General features: G+C 39.2%; 1 protein-coding gene, 1 long non-coding RNA gene and 1 pseudogene across 2 annotated transcripts; 1 reads left to right on the top strand and 2 right to left on the bottom strand.

The window, feature by feature from the left end:
• Positions 1-3,911: 3,911 nt before the first annotated feature.
• Positions 3,912-4,963, top strand: LOC127128030 (uncharacterized). The gene is made up of 4 exons (XR_007805628.1): positions 3,912-4,288; positions 4,478-4,575; positions 4,676-4,861; positions 4,945-4,963. It is a non-coding gene; the product is annotated as an uncharacterized LOC127128030 (long non-coding RNA).
• Positions 4,964-6,081: 1,118 nt separating this feature from the next.
• LOC127131538 (uncharacterized) lies at positions 6,082-6,707 on the bottom strand. Its single transcript, XM_051060455.1, has 2 exons — positions 6,431-6,707; positions 6,082-6,383 (listed from the first exon to the last, which is right to left on the bottom strand). Exons 1-2 carry the CDS (start codon positions 6,705-6,707, stop codon positions 6,082-6,084), a joined length of 579 nt encoding a protein of 192 aa, XP_050916412.1.
• Positions 6,708-7,190: 483 nt separating this feature from the next.
• LOC127131537 (calpain-type cysteine protease DEK1-like) lies at positions 7,191-8,207 on the bottom strand (annotated as a pseudogene).
• Between the last annotated feature and the right edge of the window lie 9,982 nt (positions 8,208-18,189).

Below are 18,189 nucleotides of genomic sequence, written 5' to 3'. Positions count from 1 at the left end.
CTCATCTCAGCCAACTCAGCTTGGACTTGATCCATACTCCTCTGATGATTCAATCTGGTTGCGGTGCGGACGATGATCAACAATCCCGTCTCAGTCAAAACCCAGAGTGAGAAGTCTCTCCCAAGCATGTCCGCAATGCAAGGATGATATGTGCATGATATGCATATGATGCGGATGCTATTTTATCATGAATGATCCTGAAAAGGATATGCACATGCGAGTTAACTTTTTTCATGCATTATTGTTTTTTTTTGGAAAATAAACATGCTATGATGCAAATGATGGAGCCAAGACTGGCAGGCTGTGCATCTCGGCACACAGGATCCGAAACTTCGGCTTGAACTCTGATCACAACCATCTGAAACCCAAAGTCAATCTGATCAACTGGCATCTGAACCCATGTCTGGAGAACTGAGTCACCATCTGAGTGAGCACCCACAAATTCAGCCCAGGGATCCGAAATAAACGGAACCCGCTGATAAACCACGGGCAGAACTCCGGCGTCCCAGAAATAAACGTCCATAAATTTGGCTGAACCAAAGTCACCATCACAGCACCAGCGGCAGAAACCGTATCTGTAGAGATCAAACCCTCCCCTCACTGGTAGGTTCTAAGAACAGAAGTTTGTCAGCTTCAGCCCTTCAGTCGAGAATAATACGTTTACCACTGAAGGTTTGGCATTATTACGGGATAAAAGACCTCTGCTGACTCCCCTCAACAGGATATCCTAAAGCAAGTTCCCAATCTCGGGGTCCTCGGATTGAGCAGCGGGAATGCGCCCACCAGAGCTAACATAAACGCGTCTCGGAGGAGAGGCCTCGACTGAGTTCTCGGGAAATGGTCACCAGAGTCGACAATTTCTAGAGGAACATCATGTCGTTACGGAACATCCGTAGGACATAATATATCCAAGAGAAACCTCGTCTGGGTGTGGTTCTTCACGAACGACTTAACGTAGCAACATGCCACGCAAGCCTCATGAACATCCACTCTAAAACTTATGTGTATGCTCAAGCCTGGGTAGTGGGCTTATCTCTCATAGAACATCCCCCCTCAACAAACAAACAATCCACGGAACCCACAGATACAACAAACATATGTACATGAATGCAATAAGATAAAGCAGGTAAATGCGGAAAATAAATAACTGTACAAAAGAAAAAAACACCCAACAAACAAGAAACCTACAAAAGCTAGGAGGGACCCGCTTAGGGAAACCAGTTCCCCAGCAGAGTCGCCAGCTGTCGCAACCCGAAAAATACGGAAGTGCGAAAAAACAACCGGCGAGAAAGAAATGACAGAAGAGTCGCCACCGTGCGTTATTTATCCCAAAGGAGGGAAAGGGAACGCTCGAAGTAAACCAGGAGAAAGGAAAGGAAAAGACAAGGTCTCGCAACCAAATCTTGGGTTCGGGAGTCGATTATGCGAAGGGAAGGTATTAGCACCCCTACGCATCCGTAGTACTCTACGGGATCCACTCTTGTTTGTTTCTTGTCTAAAGGGTGTATGTTTATCTAATGTACTATTTACTAGAAGAAAGGGTTAAAAGAAAATGACTCGCGCGGATGTCGCATCCACTGCATACGTATCTCATCTGAATATGAGAATCAGAGTCTTCGTAGCTCGGGTACCTATGGGTTGGGGGGATGTGTGCTCGCTAAGACGTCGCGTCTTATGCCTACGTATCTCATCGGGAATGAGAATCAGAGCAAAACGTAGTTCAGCTAACTACGGGAACAAAAGTCTCGATTGCAACTAGGGCAAGAGAAAGGGAAGGTCTCGATCGCAACGAGGGCGAGAGAAAGGATCGCAACGAGGGCGAAAGCAAACAAGGATTAGTTGTTAGTTGTTAGTCAAACTCGGCAAGACATCGCATCTTGTGCCTACGTATCTCATCTGAACATGAGAATCAGAGTTGCCGTAGTTCGGCTAACACGCACACAAACAAACACTGGCAAAGGCAAACGTGGAGCCTGACTGCCAATCACTGGACTTACATCAGCATCCGAACCAAACACACACAAAAGGGGCAAACGTGGAGCCCGACTGCCAATCACTGGACTTACATCAGCATCCGAACCAAACACACACAAAAGGGGCAAACGTGGAGCCCGACTGCCAATCACTGGACTTACATCAGCATCCGAACCAAACAAACACAAAGGCAAATGTGGAGCCCGAATGCCAATCACTGGACTTACATCAGCATCCGAACCAAACAAACTCACACTGGAACCCGAATGCCACTTGATGGACTTACATCAGCTTCCAAGCACACAACAACCAAACAAGTTAATAGGGAGTCGGGAACTCGAGCCTATAACTGTCAAGCACACACAAAAAGAAAAAAAAGAAAGGTGCCCGGAGTGGTCTCGCACGACCACCTGCCTACATACCTCGTCTGGAACAAGGATCAGGGCGATGTAGTTCCCCTACATAGGGGTTGCCATCTGAATATGGACTTAGAAAGGAAGACACCAGTTGTGTCAAAAGAGAGTGGGCAATGTGTTCACATCCTAGCAGTAGGTGTCGCAGCTCGCTGAATCGAGTCTTAGGCAGTTACCTCTTTGCAATAGAACGGACTACATGCCACAAGATCGGAGACGCTAGGAAAGGTCTAGAAGTGGGGGAAGCTCTGCCCTAAAGTTGTCATGCAATATGTACTTAAGTGTTAGGATTTACAAATGGGAATATCTACCTAATGTTAGCATGCAAAGAATATGGGAATTCTACCTATGTTATCATACAAAAGGATATGGGAAACCTACCTATGTTATCATGTAAAAGGATATGGGAATCCTACCTATGTTATCATGCAAAGGGTTCTATCTAATGGGTGCTACCTAATCGGAACAAGAATCGACGAATGGAGCAAGGAGAAGTGTTAGGGATGAAGGTAGATGGCGATGCATGAAGCAATCGACTTACAAGGTTGATGGCGATGCATAAAGCAATCGACTTACAAAAGGGTGGATGAATACGTGCTGGTTCTGTTAGGTTTTGAAAAATGATTACTCGACGTTGGATCGAGGTTTTGGTCTTGTTTTGAAATGGTTATCGGGTGTTCATTTTATTTCTTGTATTAACAGATGAATAAAGAATGAAAGAATATTATACATTTCATGGGAGAGGGACACATTTGTTATGAATGGGGGTTGTCATGGCAATCAAACAATATAAATACATGCCTCATACACCATACAAGTAGGCTACAGTTAATCAAACAATTAAGATATAAACAAGTATATAATCGAATCAAACGATCGAAGAATGAAATAATGAAGCATTAAACAATGTATGAGTGTAAGTGCAAGGGACATGTCTCATTGTAAGAAAGCCCAAGAGTAAGCTATGTGAGGTTGATGGCGATGCTTAAAAAGCAATCGACTTACAAGGGTGTAAAAATGGGCTCGATATTAAATCGAGAAAAGTGTGATTTTTATAGTTTGAAAAAAGATTTTGAACTAAACTAAAATACAACAACTATACATTATCAACAAAATGAACATATGAGTGTAATAAACATAAAAAGATATTAATCAACATACTAAAAGAATAAAAAATGCTAAAGGAAGATAAAATCAAATAAAAAGCAAAAAAAAGTTCCACACATGAGTATCGAACCCTCTCCATTTAATACTATGAAACTAGCTTCTTTCCACTAGACCACTCAACAATATTTGCTACTGATATACTATGCTAAATATATGAACCGGGCTAAAAAAGATTTAAAATAAAAAAAACAAAATAAACATTTTTATGGGTTTTTTATTATCTCTGTTAAAAAACAAAATAAACTAAATAAATAAAAGGTAAATAATAATAATAAAAGAAAATAAAAGCATATACTTTTTTTGATTTTTGTGTTAAAAATGAAATAAATTAAATAATAAAAGAAAAATTAAAAAAAAGAAAAAAGAAAAAAAAAGAAAATGGAAACACAGAGGTTCGTCTTCCTCCCTCTCTCTCGCATCGCTCCTCTCACTGGAGACATTCATCTCCCTCCACACTCGAAACAGAGACAAACTCAAAGAGAAAACCAATACCCCTAACCTAAACTAAAATGACCAACATTCGTCTCATCCTATCATCTCCTTCACAACGAAACCGAAACGCAACGACAACAACGACTAAGAAAAACGCTGAACCTTTCCTAGAGCAAAATCAAAAGATGCAAACAAAAGGTCACATGTTATGAGGATGTCGAGAGAAATGTGATGATTACCTCCTCAAACGAAGCTCGGCGCGGTTATGATAGTGGTGCGAAGAACTGGTGCGCTCTCTTCAGGTAACTTCCTTCGCCGTCGAATCCGATCCTAGGGTTTCTCTCGCTTCTGCCTTTTTGCAATCTTGTATTGAAAAAGTTATCTTTAGGGTTTTTGATTCAATTCCGCCTCCAGGGTTTTGTTGTGCTCTAGGGTTTTTTGTTGTCCTCTTTTACTGATTCTACCTTGCTCTTTATACTTCTGTGAAGTAGGGTTACAAATTGGTGCCCTTGTGTTCAAAAGTAACTCTGCAAAGCACTTTGGATGCTCAGAAATTGCATTGCCCTATCCATGTTAGATTCAAGAAAAGGTACCCTTCACAAACTTTCCTCTCTGCTTTGACCTCATACCAATTTGGGATGTTTTTGGACTTTGCCCTCTGACTGTTGGTTAATGGTTTTGCACTGTAGGTTTTGCAAATTGACTGATTAATGTGTGCCTTTTTACCACAGTAAAAATGGTGAGCTTGGTTTGACTTGGGATAATGGATATTTTGAAGAGTGATGGTTTTAATGCATAGACTGGCTGCAGTAGGTGACATGATAAATTGGAATTAGGAGATGAGGTTATCAGATCAAAAGTAATCTGCTGAAATGGTAAGTGTGCTTGTGCTTTGGTTTTCTTTGAATTGTTATGGCTAAAGTTAGTGGTTGAAGAATGATGAATGAAATTGTGGCAGATGGTTTTGTTGTAGGTTTAATGTTGCTCAATTCTGCAGCAAACCTTATCCATGCATTTCCACTCGCCTAAGTTCAACTTTGGTCTGGTTTTACACAGCAGTATTCCCCCAGGTATGTTACTAGGTTGTGGTCAGTCAATTAGCATTGGGTCAGTCTTTGGAATAACACCTGTCCTGGTTTGATAACAGGTTCTAATATAACCGGTCTGGAAGCTATGTAACACTGTCTAAAAGCATAGGCAGAAGCCATTTTAAAGGCAAATTTACTGGAATCAACAACATGAGCAGCACCATCTGTCAAGACAACTCGGAGATTTTCAACTGGATGTCCAATTAATGCACATGAGTTGGCAGCTTTCTCAATTGCAAGGACAAAATTTGATGGAACAGCTTGGCCAACACGCATGCTTTCAAATTCAAGCTTAGTTCCCGACTCAGTAAGAAGTGGTTCAACATACCCAATCACACGTCCATATTGTCCTCGCCCTCCAGATTGCTTCTTATGTAAATAATCCAAATCAGCATGTTGAGTAACAGTTTCTCTGAATTTTACACGGGGCTTTCCATTTGCATCAACCTTGTATTCCCTCACACTGCGTTCATCATAGATATCTAAGTGTGGTTCTCCCATTCCAGAAATGATTGTCTGCCCATTCTCTGGGTCCAAGCCAACACGGAATGTAGGGTCCTCTCTTCGGAAGTAGTTCAAAGCTTTCGGAAATTGCTCTCCAGAATCTTTTGAGACAGGTTGTACAGCTAAAGACATCGCAGGTTTAGGTACATCATAGAAGTCATTGTGTATTTAAACAACCCATCAGTAAAAGTATCTCCTCGGCTTGCTGTTTGTATTAATGTGGAGCTTCTGCGGTTTTTGCAGGTTGCAGTTTTGGGTTTATGTTATACACGTTTGGATTTGGCTTGCAGCAGATACTAGACTTATAGCAGGTGGCGACAACAGAAACGAACCATGTATTCAATGGCATTTCCCTGGCGCACATGGACTCTTGTTCACACTGACGGCACGGTACTGCTGGCTCTTGGATTTGCAGGTCAGAGACTTTGGAAATTTCCTGGTTTGTTGCAAGTTGATATTCCTGCAGATGGTGACTCACATTGGTGTTTGCTTCCTGCTTGTTGTCATGTTGGATGAATGCATGTCGCGTATCCAACCAAAACAGCACCAACAACCGTAAGGATATCTGTGCTGGAAATTGAACTAGATTGGTAATCACAGTCGTCCTGGTCAAGAATAATTTGTCGAAGAGCAGCATTTCCTCTATCAATGACCAACAAGGAACAGGTTGGCCGAACATATACCACATCAAAATCATTCAAGAACTTAGCATCCTCACTAGGCCCGTCCCTGTAATCAGCTACGTTTGACTTTCCTCCAGCGGTGGTTGTAACACCAGCATCTCCAATCTTTCTAATTGCAAATTCTGAGTATTAGCAACATAAACATTCCCTTTATCATCCATAGTAATGCCTTTGGGATGATTAAACCGAGCATCACTAGGTTTTACATCAACATGATCAGTGTAGCCCTGAAACGACCCAGCTACCAATCTTCCTCTACTATACTGAGATAATGGTGGGGTAATTCGAACAATGTTGCTATTAGTTTCATCAACAGCAAAGAGTTCACCGTCCTCTGCAAAGACGCGGACCCGATAAGGGATAACCCCAATTTCATTTCCTTCCACAACAGTCTCAACTACATAACCATTCTCAAATTGAAGAACATTCCCATCTGATTGTGGCATCTTGGTGGCAGACCTTGTCCATTTGATAAGTGAAGCAAATGCTTAAACAATGGACCGGCGGGAGCAGCGTGAGCTTGAAAATGGAGAGAGAAAGTGGAAGCAAGTAGAATGAGAGCATAGAAGAGTAGAGAGTGAGTTGTCATGATGAAGAAGCTATGGCAAGTGAACCCTTCTTCTTCTTCTTCAATTGCCACAAACACAGTTGCAAAACACTCTTTGCATCTCTCTCTCTAAAAAGTGCTTATTCTGTGAGTAACTTTTTTTTAACTTTGTTTTAGCATTTACGCGGAAAGTGAGCTTTTCTTTTCTGCAGGATTTATACATGTTGGACTCAGTTGTGCAGGCTGATTCTGTTGATGGATTGCTGCAAGCAAATTTTTCCCTGGCTTGGATAAGTACCATCTATATCTTTCCTCATGGCCTGCCTTCATTTGGGATTCATAACAATGCTGCCAACTGGTTTTGCAGGCTTGGTTATAGTTTCTACAACAAGAGGAATGAACTTGAGGTGCTTTGTAAGGCATCTCTCCTTGCAGCTAATGGATTTGTAACCGATAAATGACGAGAAACAGCAGCTCCTAAAAGTACAGAAGCCATAACAGCATAACTGATACAGTGCCCCCAAATACCAGTATTGCACTCCAAAGCAAATAAGAAACACTCGTGATGTTCCAGCAATGAACAATACGGCAACACGACTATTAAGAAGTTGAAAACCATACAGGCAAGCTCCCATATTCCAGTCAAGAATAATAACAGCAACAGATGTGATTGCACCCAGCCAATTTCCTCCTTTGCCGTCAGACCATACAAGATGGAGCCAACTAACAGAACAGATAGTGAGCCAAGATAGAGAAGAACAAGATGGGAAGCCCTTCTAGATTGCCGAGGATCTAGTTCATTTGGGTCTGGTGGTTCGGGTAAACATGCCACAGGGCCCACCTCAACACCCTCAGAATAAGCAAATTTGTAAGCCTTTCGCACATATTCATCCACATCTAGGCCATTTCCATTAAATACCATTCTGCAAATAAATAGCAAGTTGATTGCTAAAGCAACTGCTGAAACTCCAAAAAAGAAACCAGAAGGAGAATATCGGTCAGATGCCCGTGATCCCGTTGTAACATATACTGCACAAAGCTCATATGCACAAAGGAGAGCAACAGCCAGAAGAAGCAGGATTGCAACAGCGCTTGAACTTTGCCACTGGGTTCTCCACCACAGCATAATTGAATAAAATGCCAATAAGAGAGCCGTTCCAGCCATAATTACAGCCAAACCAATCAGGTGTCGATCCAGTATTACAACCAACCAGGATCCCCAAATGATAAGCACGATAATTGGAGAAACTACAACAGACCATGCTGAAAGATTCAGAAAACCACAGAGTAAATGGAGTTGAGGACCTATTACATTGTGTACTGTTTTTCTTGAACATGTGAATGATTGGCTTTGTAGGTTTTGAACACAAATGGCTTGGAAATGGTATGGCCTTGTCATGTGGTTATGGTCTGCTGCAGGCACTGCAGACTTGGCAAGATTTTTGTAGGGTGTTAGCTGCAATGTTTGAGTAGGGCCATGATGCAAGATTTGCTACGTGGTTGGTGTGTTGTAAGTGGTTTGCATCTGGCTCAATGCAGGTTGATTTTATGGCACTGTCTTATGGTTGCAACCTTGTTTGGTTTAAATTTGACACAGGTTTATGTTTTTTTTTTTTGCAACTTGGTTATGACATTCAATTGGTTTGGCAGCAGGTACATTGCATGAAGCTGGTTGCACTAGCTTAGAGTATGCTTCATGTGTGTGGTTTATGGCTCCTAGTTCATGGCATGATGGCGTTGAAGATCCTGTGCAAATGGCCAAAACAAGATCAAGATGGAGTTGTAAAATGGGATTAGGACTAGGATTGGACAATTGGTGGTTTAGGGTAGAAAAGAATTCAAGTTGACTTTGGTCAAAGTTGACCAAAAAGTCAACTGTTGACCAAAGTCAACAATTGGTCAAAGTGTCAATTTTTGTATATTTTTGTATGGAATCAAATGTAATGGTTTAAAATTGAAATGGATTAATAAAACGGTTTGAAGTTGGTTTCACAATTGGTTTAATCATAACTTGAATGTTTGACTCTTGAAAAGAAAATAACTTGACTGGTAGTGAACGGAACCATGAAATGAGACCATAAGGTTAGGGTTTTGGCAAAGTGTCCATGCACCAATGGCATGACCAACAAGTGGCTAGAAACACAAGAAACTTGGTTGTTCAGATGACCCAGACCATAGATGTATCCACACTCACAACACCATGACTTTGAATCAAAACCAAACCTCATATAAAACCAAAGCAAGGTTAGGCCAAGCATGCCAAACAAACATGAAAAATTCAGGACCAAAATCGGGGTATGACACACCTGAGTGGTCAGAAGAGGAAGAAGCTTCCCGAAACGAGCCTTGAAACCCAAGGGATCTAATACATAAGATGTCAAATTCCTTAACTCTTTCAAGTCTGGTTGTCTGAAACTGTACTTCTTTGTATTCCTTCTTTGTCTTTCCATGTCTGAAAATTTTGCAAATAAACCCCCTTAAGTTCCTTGAAAATTTTCTTATTATTTTGATGATATGAATGCAAATGGGTGCATGAATGGATGAATGCAACAATCACACTCAAGGATCAAGCAAAGCACACCAAACAAAGGTCATGGGATGGATCATGTTATCCTTAATATCAATCATCCCTTTTGGTGGATTATGGTTTACATCTTATCAACACCCAAGTTCCATTGATATCAAGGATTCATGAACGAATCAACCATGAATCAAGGGTTTGTTGCAAGTCACGAGCATGGAGTTTAGGTTAAGAACCACCCAAAAGGGAGTGTACTAAGGTTTAAACCTGCCAAACATGTTTTACAAGAGGTTCCCATAGTCATCATCCCATCTTTTGGATATTATTGGAGAAATGACTACTCGTATTCCGAAAATATTCTCAAGAGAGACTCTCATGAGTGTAGTATCGCGTAACAATCGTATCAAATCTTACACTTGAACGACTTTCGCACTACATCCTAAGAATAGGCCAAGATGGGCTTGGTAAACTAAGGTCCTTGGCTTCTAAGGTCTATATTGGAAAAGTAATGTCTAACCACAACTTACTTGTGTGACATTATTGATCCCAACATAACCTCCACCAAGTGAATGGACTTGCAAGTCAACTTGCTAAGGAATAACTCCACACAAGTCGACAAGACTATGCCATTCTCCTATCCTAAGTGCACTCGATTTTGGGTATAGAACTCATCTCACGAAGATCACCAAGCATACAAGGAATTAATATTCAAACAATTCAATCATTACATACAATACAGTAATTCCAAATTGCACAAAAATATGTCACAAAAAAATATACAATACAATACAACAAATATGAAAAGTAGGCAAAACCCACTAGGCAAATTATTTCTCCCCAGTGGAGTCGCCATTTTTCTGTAGCGGGGTATTCGTTACCATTAGAGATATTGACTAAATCCAAGGTAAATCATACAAGTCGAGTCGCCACCGCACTTCTATTTATCCAAAGGAATGGTTAGAAAGCGAATAAAAACCTAAAAGTTTTATCGAATCAAAAACTAGTAAAAATGTCAGAGATCTGGGTAAGGGGGTTGGTTATGCAATGGGAAGGTGTTAGGCACCCAAAGCATCCTAGGTACTCCTAGGAAGCCCTTTTCACATTTGTTGTAAGGTTGTTGTTTATTTTTTGTGAAAATTTATTTGTGCAAACATGATTGAAGGGATGAGAAAAGAATATATAAATTTATTTACATTTTGTGTTTGAATGGATGAACCCATTGCCTACGTACCATCTTAAAAAAATATTAGGATCAAAACCTCGTAGTTCGGGGTAAAAAAATTCAAAAAAAAGTTGGTGAATTGATTGGTCCAAAAACCTTAAGGTCTTTTGTTATCAAAGGGAGATAACTCAACCTAAAACCACAAATCCACCATGTGAGGATAGCTTCAACATGCTAGTGAGGGGTTAACCCTATAATAAGCATGGAAGACTCATTGTCCATCACTAAGGATAAAGGTGAGTATTATATCTACCTCAAGGATAATTCAAACCTAATAGCTAATGGTTATAAAAAAAGGGTTTGATTAAGAAGGTGGCCATTGAAACCATAAAAAGTATTTGAATGGGTTATATTTACAAATTAAAAGTATTTACAAAAATGTGGTTAAAGTGGATTAAAAGGTTCAATTCAGAATAAGTGTTATGAAAAATAAGTTTTGAAAATCAAAAGCATAAGGCTTAGGTTTCTAAAGTTGAAAACAAAAGTTATTGTTTGCACAAAAAGTTTTGGCTTGGGTTAGAATGGGGAAAAAAAGGGTTAAATTCCTAAACATACAAGAGATAAGGGAAAAGAAAATAAAACCACATTAGGAGTTTCCCTCTTGAGATCATATTGATGATCCAAATAGCTCCCATCCTTTGGAATAAGCAGTCACAAACAAGTATCTCAAGCCATTAAGCACAGGTAATCGGAATAAACCTCCAGGGGGTATCCCACAAATAAAGTGGAACACCAGGCCATCTCTGCAAGAGTCATGTGAACTCTCACAAAAAAACTCAACAAACGGGTTAGAGAAACAAGATAGGGTAATCAAGAGTTGCCCCCAAATCAAAATGTAACCACATGAATCATGCCATTAAAATTCACAAAAAAGCTCACAAAAAGCAACCAAGGGCATGAGGCCTAAACCTCTTGTCAAACACATACATTAAAAGGGTATCAAAAAATTTCAGGTTGAAAGTATACAGTAGTGGAAATAGGGCATACCTGATTGGGGAGGATCGATTGAAATTGAGTTGCACCCGTGAGGTTTGCAGAGCAATCTGAGGGTTTATATGAGAGGGAATTGGTTCTTTGCCGATGAGTTCCCTTCAGCTTCTGGAGGTTGCTCTGAACTCCGTTAGCTCTTCTCTCACTTTCTTTTTCCTGCCAGGGTAATAGGAATGGCATGTCCTTTTGTTTCACTGAAACTCTGAATTTATAACCTGGTTTTTGTGGACCTGTGGGCTCAAATGAGAGAGGCCCAAGTCCAAAAAAAAATTGTTATATTTTATTTATTTATATATATATATATATATATATATATATATATATATATATATATATATATATATATATATATATATATATATATATATATATATATATATATATATATATATATATATATATATATATATATATATATATATATATATATATATATATATATATATATATTCTTTATTTTTTTCGTTTTTTTTTCTTTTTTCGTTTTTTTTTTAGTAAACAAAAGTAAGCGAAACAATGATGTATAATTCAAGCATGATTGGTGATCTCAAACCAATCACAAGGAGTCCCACCCAAAGGCAAAGGGAACCAAGATGCTCATGATCCTTGAGGCTATGCAAATGCAATGTTATGATGCCATGAGGGATCTTAGGGTCAAAATTGGGGTCTTAGAACTCTACATCTAGGGTCCATAGTGGTTTCAGGTCGAAGGGTGGTATACACCATTATCACCATGAGAATAACTTATGACACTTTGCATAACATTCTATATATTATTCTCATAGCGGGTCAATCCAGTATAAATATTACTCTTAATATTCATACCTATGTTTAAGACTTGATAACTCCTTATCCATGATCCATGGGATGTGATCATCAGTCTATAAACATAATAGTCTCCATGCTTTAATGTTATCCCACTTCACAATAAAGCTCGACTACGGATACTTTAAGAATAATGTCCTTATGTTTAATGTGATCTCATGATTAAGTCATACTTGATACATTAAACGGACTAGCTATTCTAAGGACTTTATTAAACAGACATAATAAAGAAAAAGCCTTTTATTATTAATAAATAATTCGATACAAGTACCAAAAGTATTAGCCTCTAGGGCTTACACCAACAATCTCCCACTAGCACTAGAGCCAATCAGGCATTCCTCTAATGCCCATAGATATAGTATGGCCATCATGCTTCTGCTGCACAAGAGGCTTTGTCAGTGGGTCAACAATATTGTCAAGTGTAGGTACTCTGCATATTTTCACATCTCCTCTATCTATTATCTCTCGAATGAGGTGATAACGCCTAAGTATGTGTTTGGATCGTTGGTGAGATTTAGGCTTCTTAGCTTGTGCGATAGCACCATTGTTATCACAATAGAGACCAATGGGATCCACAATGCTAGGAACTATGCCAAGTTCACTAATGAACTTTTTGATCCAAACAACTTCCTTTGTTGCACTTGAGGCAGCAATATACTCGGCCTCGGTTGTATAATCAGCAACTGTATCTTGCTTTGAACTTTTCCAGCTCACAGCGCTACCGTTTAAGCAAAACACATAACCAGATTGCAATCTAAAGTCATCCTTATCTGTTTGGAAGCTAGCATCGGTGTATCCAATTACAACCAACTCTTCCTGACCTCCATATATCAGGAATGAGTCCTTAGTCCTTCTCAAATACTTAAGGATATTCTTGACAGTTACCCAATGAGCATCACCAAGATCAGATTGGTACCTACTCGTTGCACTTAAAGCATACGAGACATCTGGTCGAGTACATAACATGGAATACATGATAGATCTTATTGCAGATGCATATGGAATCTTATTCATGCGATCCCTTTCTTCCTTAGTTGAAGGGGATTGTGTTTTTTATAGACACATGCCATGTTGCATATGTATGAATCCTTTCTTGGAATCATGCATATTAAAGTATCTCAGCACTTTATCTATGTACGTACTCTGACTTAGGCCAAGCAGTTTTCGTGATCTATCTCTATAGATTCTGATTCCTAATATATAGGCTGCTTCACCTAGGTCCTTCATGGAAAAGCATTTCCCCAACCAAGACTTTACTTGTTGCAGGGTAGGGACATTGTTTCCAATGAGTAATATGCCATCTACATATAATACCAGGGAAACGATCATGCTCCCACTAATCTTCTTGTAGACACAAGGCTCATCTTCGTTCTTGATGAATCCATATTGTTTTACCGTTTCATCAAAACGAAGATTCCAGCTTCTGGAAGCTTACTTCAATCCATAGATCGATCTTTGTAACTTACATATCTTTTGGGATTCTTCTGGTATGTCAAATCCTTCAGGCTGTGTCATGTACACATCCTCAAGAAGATTCCCATTAAGGAAAGCAGTTTTGACATCCATCTGCCATATTTCATAATCATGATATGCAGCGATAGCAAGTAAAATCCGAACAGATTTAAGCATTGCAACTGGTGAAAAGGTTTCATCATAGTCAACCCCATGAATTTGTTTATATCCTTTTGCAACCAGTCTTGCCTTATAGGTATGTACCTTACCATCCATGTCAGTCTTCTTTTTGAAGACCCACTTGCATCCTATAGGGTTAACTCCTACAGGAGGCTCTACCAAGGTCCAAACTTGGTTTGTGTACATGGAATCCATTTCAGATTTCATGGCTTCTAGCCACTTCTCAGACTCGGGACCGGTTATGGCCTCTTGGTAGGTCACATGCTCATCTTGATCCATGAGTAATACATCACCTTGATCAGTTATGAGATATCCATATCTCTCAGGTATGTGACGTATCCTGCTTGACCTACGCTGGTCTTGTTCTACTTGAGCAGGTTGCTCTTCCACAACTACTTGTGTTTCCTGCTCTAATTCCTCCATATGTGTGTCGATGCTTTATGATTCTTGAATTTCTTCAAGCTCTGCTTTCCTCCCACTGATTCCTTTGGAAATAAAATCCTTTTCTAGGAAAACTCCAGTTCGAGCGACAAACACTTTGCCCTTAGAAGGATTGTAGAAGTAATACCCTCTTGTTTCTTTAGGATACCCCACAAATAAGCATTTGTCAGATTTGGGCTCAAGCTTATTTGAAATTTGTCGTTTCACATAAACTTCGCAACCCCAAATCTTCATGTAAGACATATGTGGTTTCTTACCACTCCATATCTCATATGATGTCTTCTCAGCCTTTTTGGATGGAACACGGTTAAGTGTGTAAGCTACTGTCAATAGTGAATGTCCCCAAAAGGAGTTTAGAAGATCGGCGTGACTCATCATGGATCGGACCATGTCTAACAGGGTTCGATTTCTTCTCTCAGATACACCATTCCATTGGGGTGTTCCAGGAGGAGTAAGTTGGGATATGATCCCACACTCTTTCAGATGGTCATCAAACTCTAGGCTTAAATACTCACCACCTCGATCTGATCGAAAAGTTTTAATATTCTTTCCTAGTTGGTTTTGTACTTCATTCTTGAATTCCTTGAACTTTTCAAAGGACTCTGATTTGTGTTTCATTAAATACACATAACCATATCTATTGAAATCATCAGTAAATATGATGAAGTATTGAAAACCTCCTCTAGCTGGCATGTTCAGTGATCCACATACATCAATATGTATGAGGGCCAAAAGACCATTAGCTCTTTCACCTTTTCCTGTGAATGGAGACTTTGTCATCTTTCCAATTAAACAAAATCTGCATGTCTCATATGATTCATAATCAAAAGAGTCCAAGAGTCCATCTTTATGGAGTTTGGAAATGCGTTTCTCATTTATGTGGCCTAATCGACAATGCCAAAGGTAAGTTGGATTTAACTCATTAGGTTTCATCCTTTTAGTATTAATGTTATAAATAGGCATTTCAAGATCAAGGACATATAGTCCATTGTTCATTTGTGCAGTAGCATACAATATATCATTCAAATAAATTGAGCAACAATTGTTCTTTATTATAAATGAAAAACCAAACTTGTCCAAACAAGAAACGAAAATAATATTCCTGCTAATTGCAGGTACATAATAACAGTTCTCTAACTGAATTATTAAACCACTAGGTAAAGTCAATACATAAGTTCCTACGGCTAAAGAAGCAACCTTTGCTCCATTGCCAACTCGTAGGTTAACTTTACCTTTTGCCAAATCTCTACTCCTTTTTAGTCCCTGCACATTGGTACAAATGTGAGAACCTCATCCAGTATCTAATACCCATGATGCAGAAGTAGATAAATTAATTTCAATAACAAAAATACCTGAAGTTGAAGTCTCTACTCCATTCTTCTTATCTTCCAGGTACTTTGGGCAGTTTCTCTTCTAGTGTCCGGTCTTACCGCAATGGAAGCAGGTGCCTTCTTTTGCTATGCCTCCACTAGGATTCAAAGCAGCAACAGTGGGTTTGGGTTTGGCAACTTTCTTGCCTTTCCCTTTATCACCCTGCTTGGTGGGTCTTTTGTTCTGTCTCTTTCCATTTCCGATCATCAGAATGGAATTCCCTTTTGACTTCAGATTCTGCTCAACAGTTCTTAACATGGCTAGCAGTTCAGGAAGAGATTTGTCCATATCATTCATATTGAAATTTAGGATAAATTGACTGAATCTATCTGGCAACGATTGCAAGATCAAATCAGTCGCAAGTTCCTTTCTGAGGGGAAAACCCAACCTCTCAAGGTTTTCCACACACCCAATCATCTTGAGCACATGGGGACCTACAGGGGCTCCCTCATCTAACTTGCCTTGAAAAAGGGCTTTTGAAACTTCAAACCTTTCATGCCTTGCTTGCTCTTGATAGAGCATCTTCAGGTGTTCGATCATATCGAACGCTGCCATGTTCTCATGTTGCTTTTGCAACTCTGAGTTCATGGTAACTAGCATGAGACAAGCAGTTTCATTGGCATCATCGACATGCTTCTTATAAGCATCTCTTTCTGCCTTAGGTGCAGAACTAGGAGGTTCCTCTTCAGGAACAGGTTTCTCCAAGACATACAACTTTCTATCATGTTTGAGGACAATCCTCAGATTTCGGTGCCAATCCAGAAAATTTGTCCCAGACAATTTTTCCTTGTCAAGGATTGATCGCAAAATGTTGTTAGAGGTGTTTGTTGTCATGGTAATCTACATGAAAATAATGAAAATATAAGTATCAATAACATATTTAATTAGGCCTTTAATTAAATATGATCCCACTATTTTACTAAAAACAAATGACCCTCACCATTTGATTCGGAAAATCCCGTTGGAAGATTTTCTAGTGGGTTGAGATCCATATTTCACTTTGTTTTAAGTCCGCGTAGGCGGATTACACAAAACTAGGTTATTTAGGTAGGAACTCCTTCCAATTGTATCTAATACAACTCTCAAATATTTTAGTTGGGTGAATAACTCCTTATTCCAATCCATCACATGGATCATTTACAACTCTTGCTTCTAAACATATATAATCTTATTATAATTTGTTTAGTTAAGTTTGACCCATTGTTTTAACAATTGGATATTACAATTATCCCATCGCACCTTACTAATATAGAACATGCACCTCGCGTAGGCGAAACCTACATTATCCGATACTAGTCTTGATGAGTGTTAAAACTTGGAAAGCATAAACTTAATATTTAATTTAAGGGAATTTGCAATTATATTGATCTCACTGGCTTATTTATCATATAAATCGTCTCTCACATGCATCAACATGCATCAACATACATTCACATGCATCAACATACATACATAATGAAACAGTTATGGCCCCTAGCGCAATTGTTCTCCCAAGCCAATGAGAGAACTTAAGCTAACCTAATAACGATCTAAGCTTCTCCAAGCAAGATCTTCAAGGTTGTCCTCCTTTGGTATTGAATTCTTCTCTTTCTTCATAACATTACATTACATAAAAGAAACTCGTTTTACATACGAGGGAGTGAGATGAGAAAAGAAGTTACATTAAGAGATTAAAAGAGAAGCACGACACGCAGGTCGTATTTTAAAACCCAAAACAAAATAAAGGAAAACTAAGGCCATAACCGATCACCACAAGACAATAATAATAAACACATTATTATTATTAATTTTAATTCTTTTAATTAATTAAAACCAAATTAAATTTCGGCGACCGATCACACTACGCAGAGTTAGCCGGGGGTCCGCTGCCCGGTCAGCGGGAACGGGTGTTCAAGGGGGCAGCGCCCCTGGCCGAAATTTTAATGAACAATTCATTTGAAATCGACGTCGTTTTTCGCATAAAGACTTGATACTTTAAAGCACAACTCTTACGCAGTCACAACCCTAATCGCATAAGTCTTTGACAACACAACCCTTGTGCTGTCATTAACCCTAATGCATAACTCTTTGACAACACAACCCTTGTGCCGTCATTAACCCTAATGCATAACTCTTTGACAACACAACCCTTGTTCCGTCATTAACCATAATGCACCGATTTCAGACCGTCAAACACATCTCGATTGTTGATTCAGTATGATTGATCAATACGTCATTACTTCACCATACTAATGTCGGATCAAGAAGCAAACGACCATTGATCGCTCAAAGGAAAACAACCATTAAGGGTTTGAATGAACGAAACAGAAACAGTATATCATATATACCGTATTTTGCATCAGGATTACTTATATCATATATATAACTTGATCGATCTCA

The sequence above is a fragment of the Lathyrus oleraceus genome, chromosome 3 (assembly GCF_024323335.1).
Source record: "Lathyrus oleraceus cultivar Zhongwan6 chromosome 3, CAAS_Psat_ZW6_1.0, whole genome shotgun sequence".
In the NCBI taxonomy this organism is placed as follows: domain Eukaryota; kingdom Viridiplantae; phylum Streptophyta; class Magnoliopsida; order Fabales; family Fabaceae; genus Lathyrus; species Lathyrus oleraceus.
The sequence above is the reverse complement of the archived record's forward strand: the minus strand, read 5'-3'. Positions and strand labels throughout refer to the sequence as shown.

Bases quoted from the DNA above. Each gene is read 5' to 3' on its own strand.
- LOC127131538 (XM_051060455.1), bottom strand. From the start codon at position 6,707: ATGCCACAATCAGATGGGAATGTTCTTCAATTTGAGAATGGTTATGTA. The intron at 6,384-6,430 runs GCATTACTATGG...GCTAATACTCAG, and splicing joins TCGGTTTAATCATCCCAAAG to AATTTGCAATTAGAAAGATT.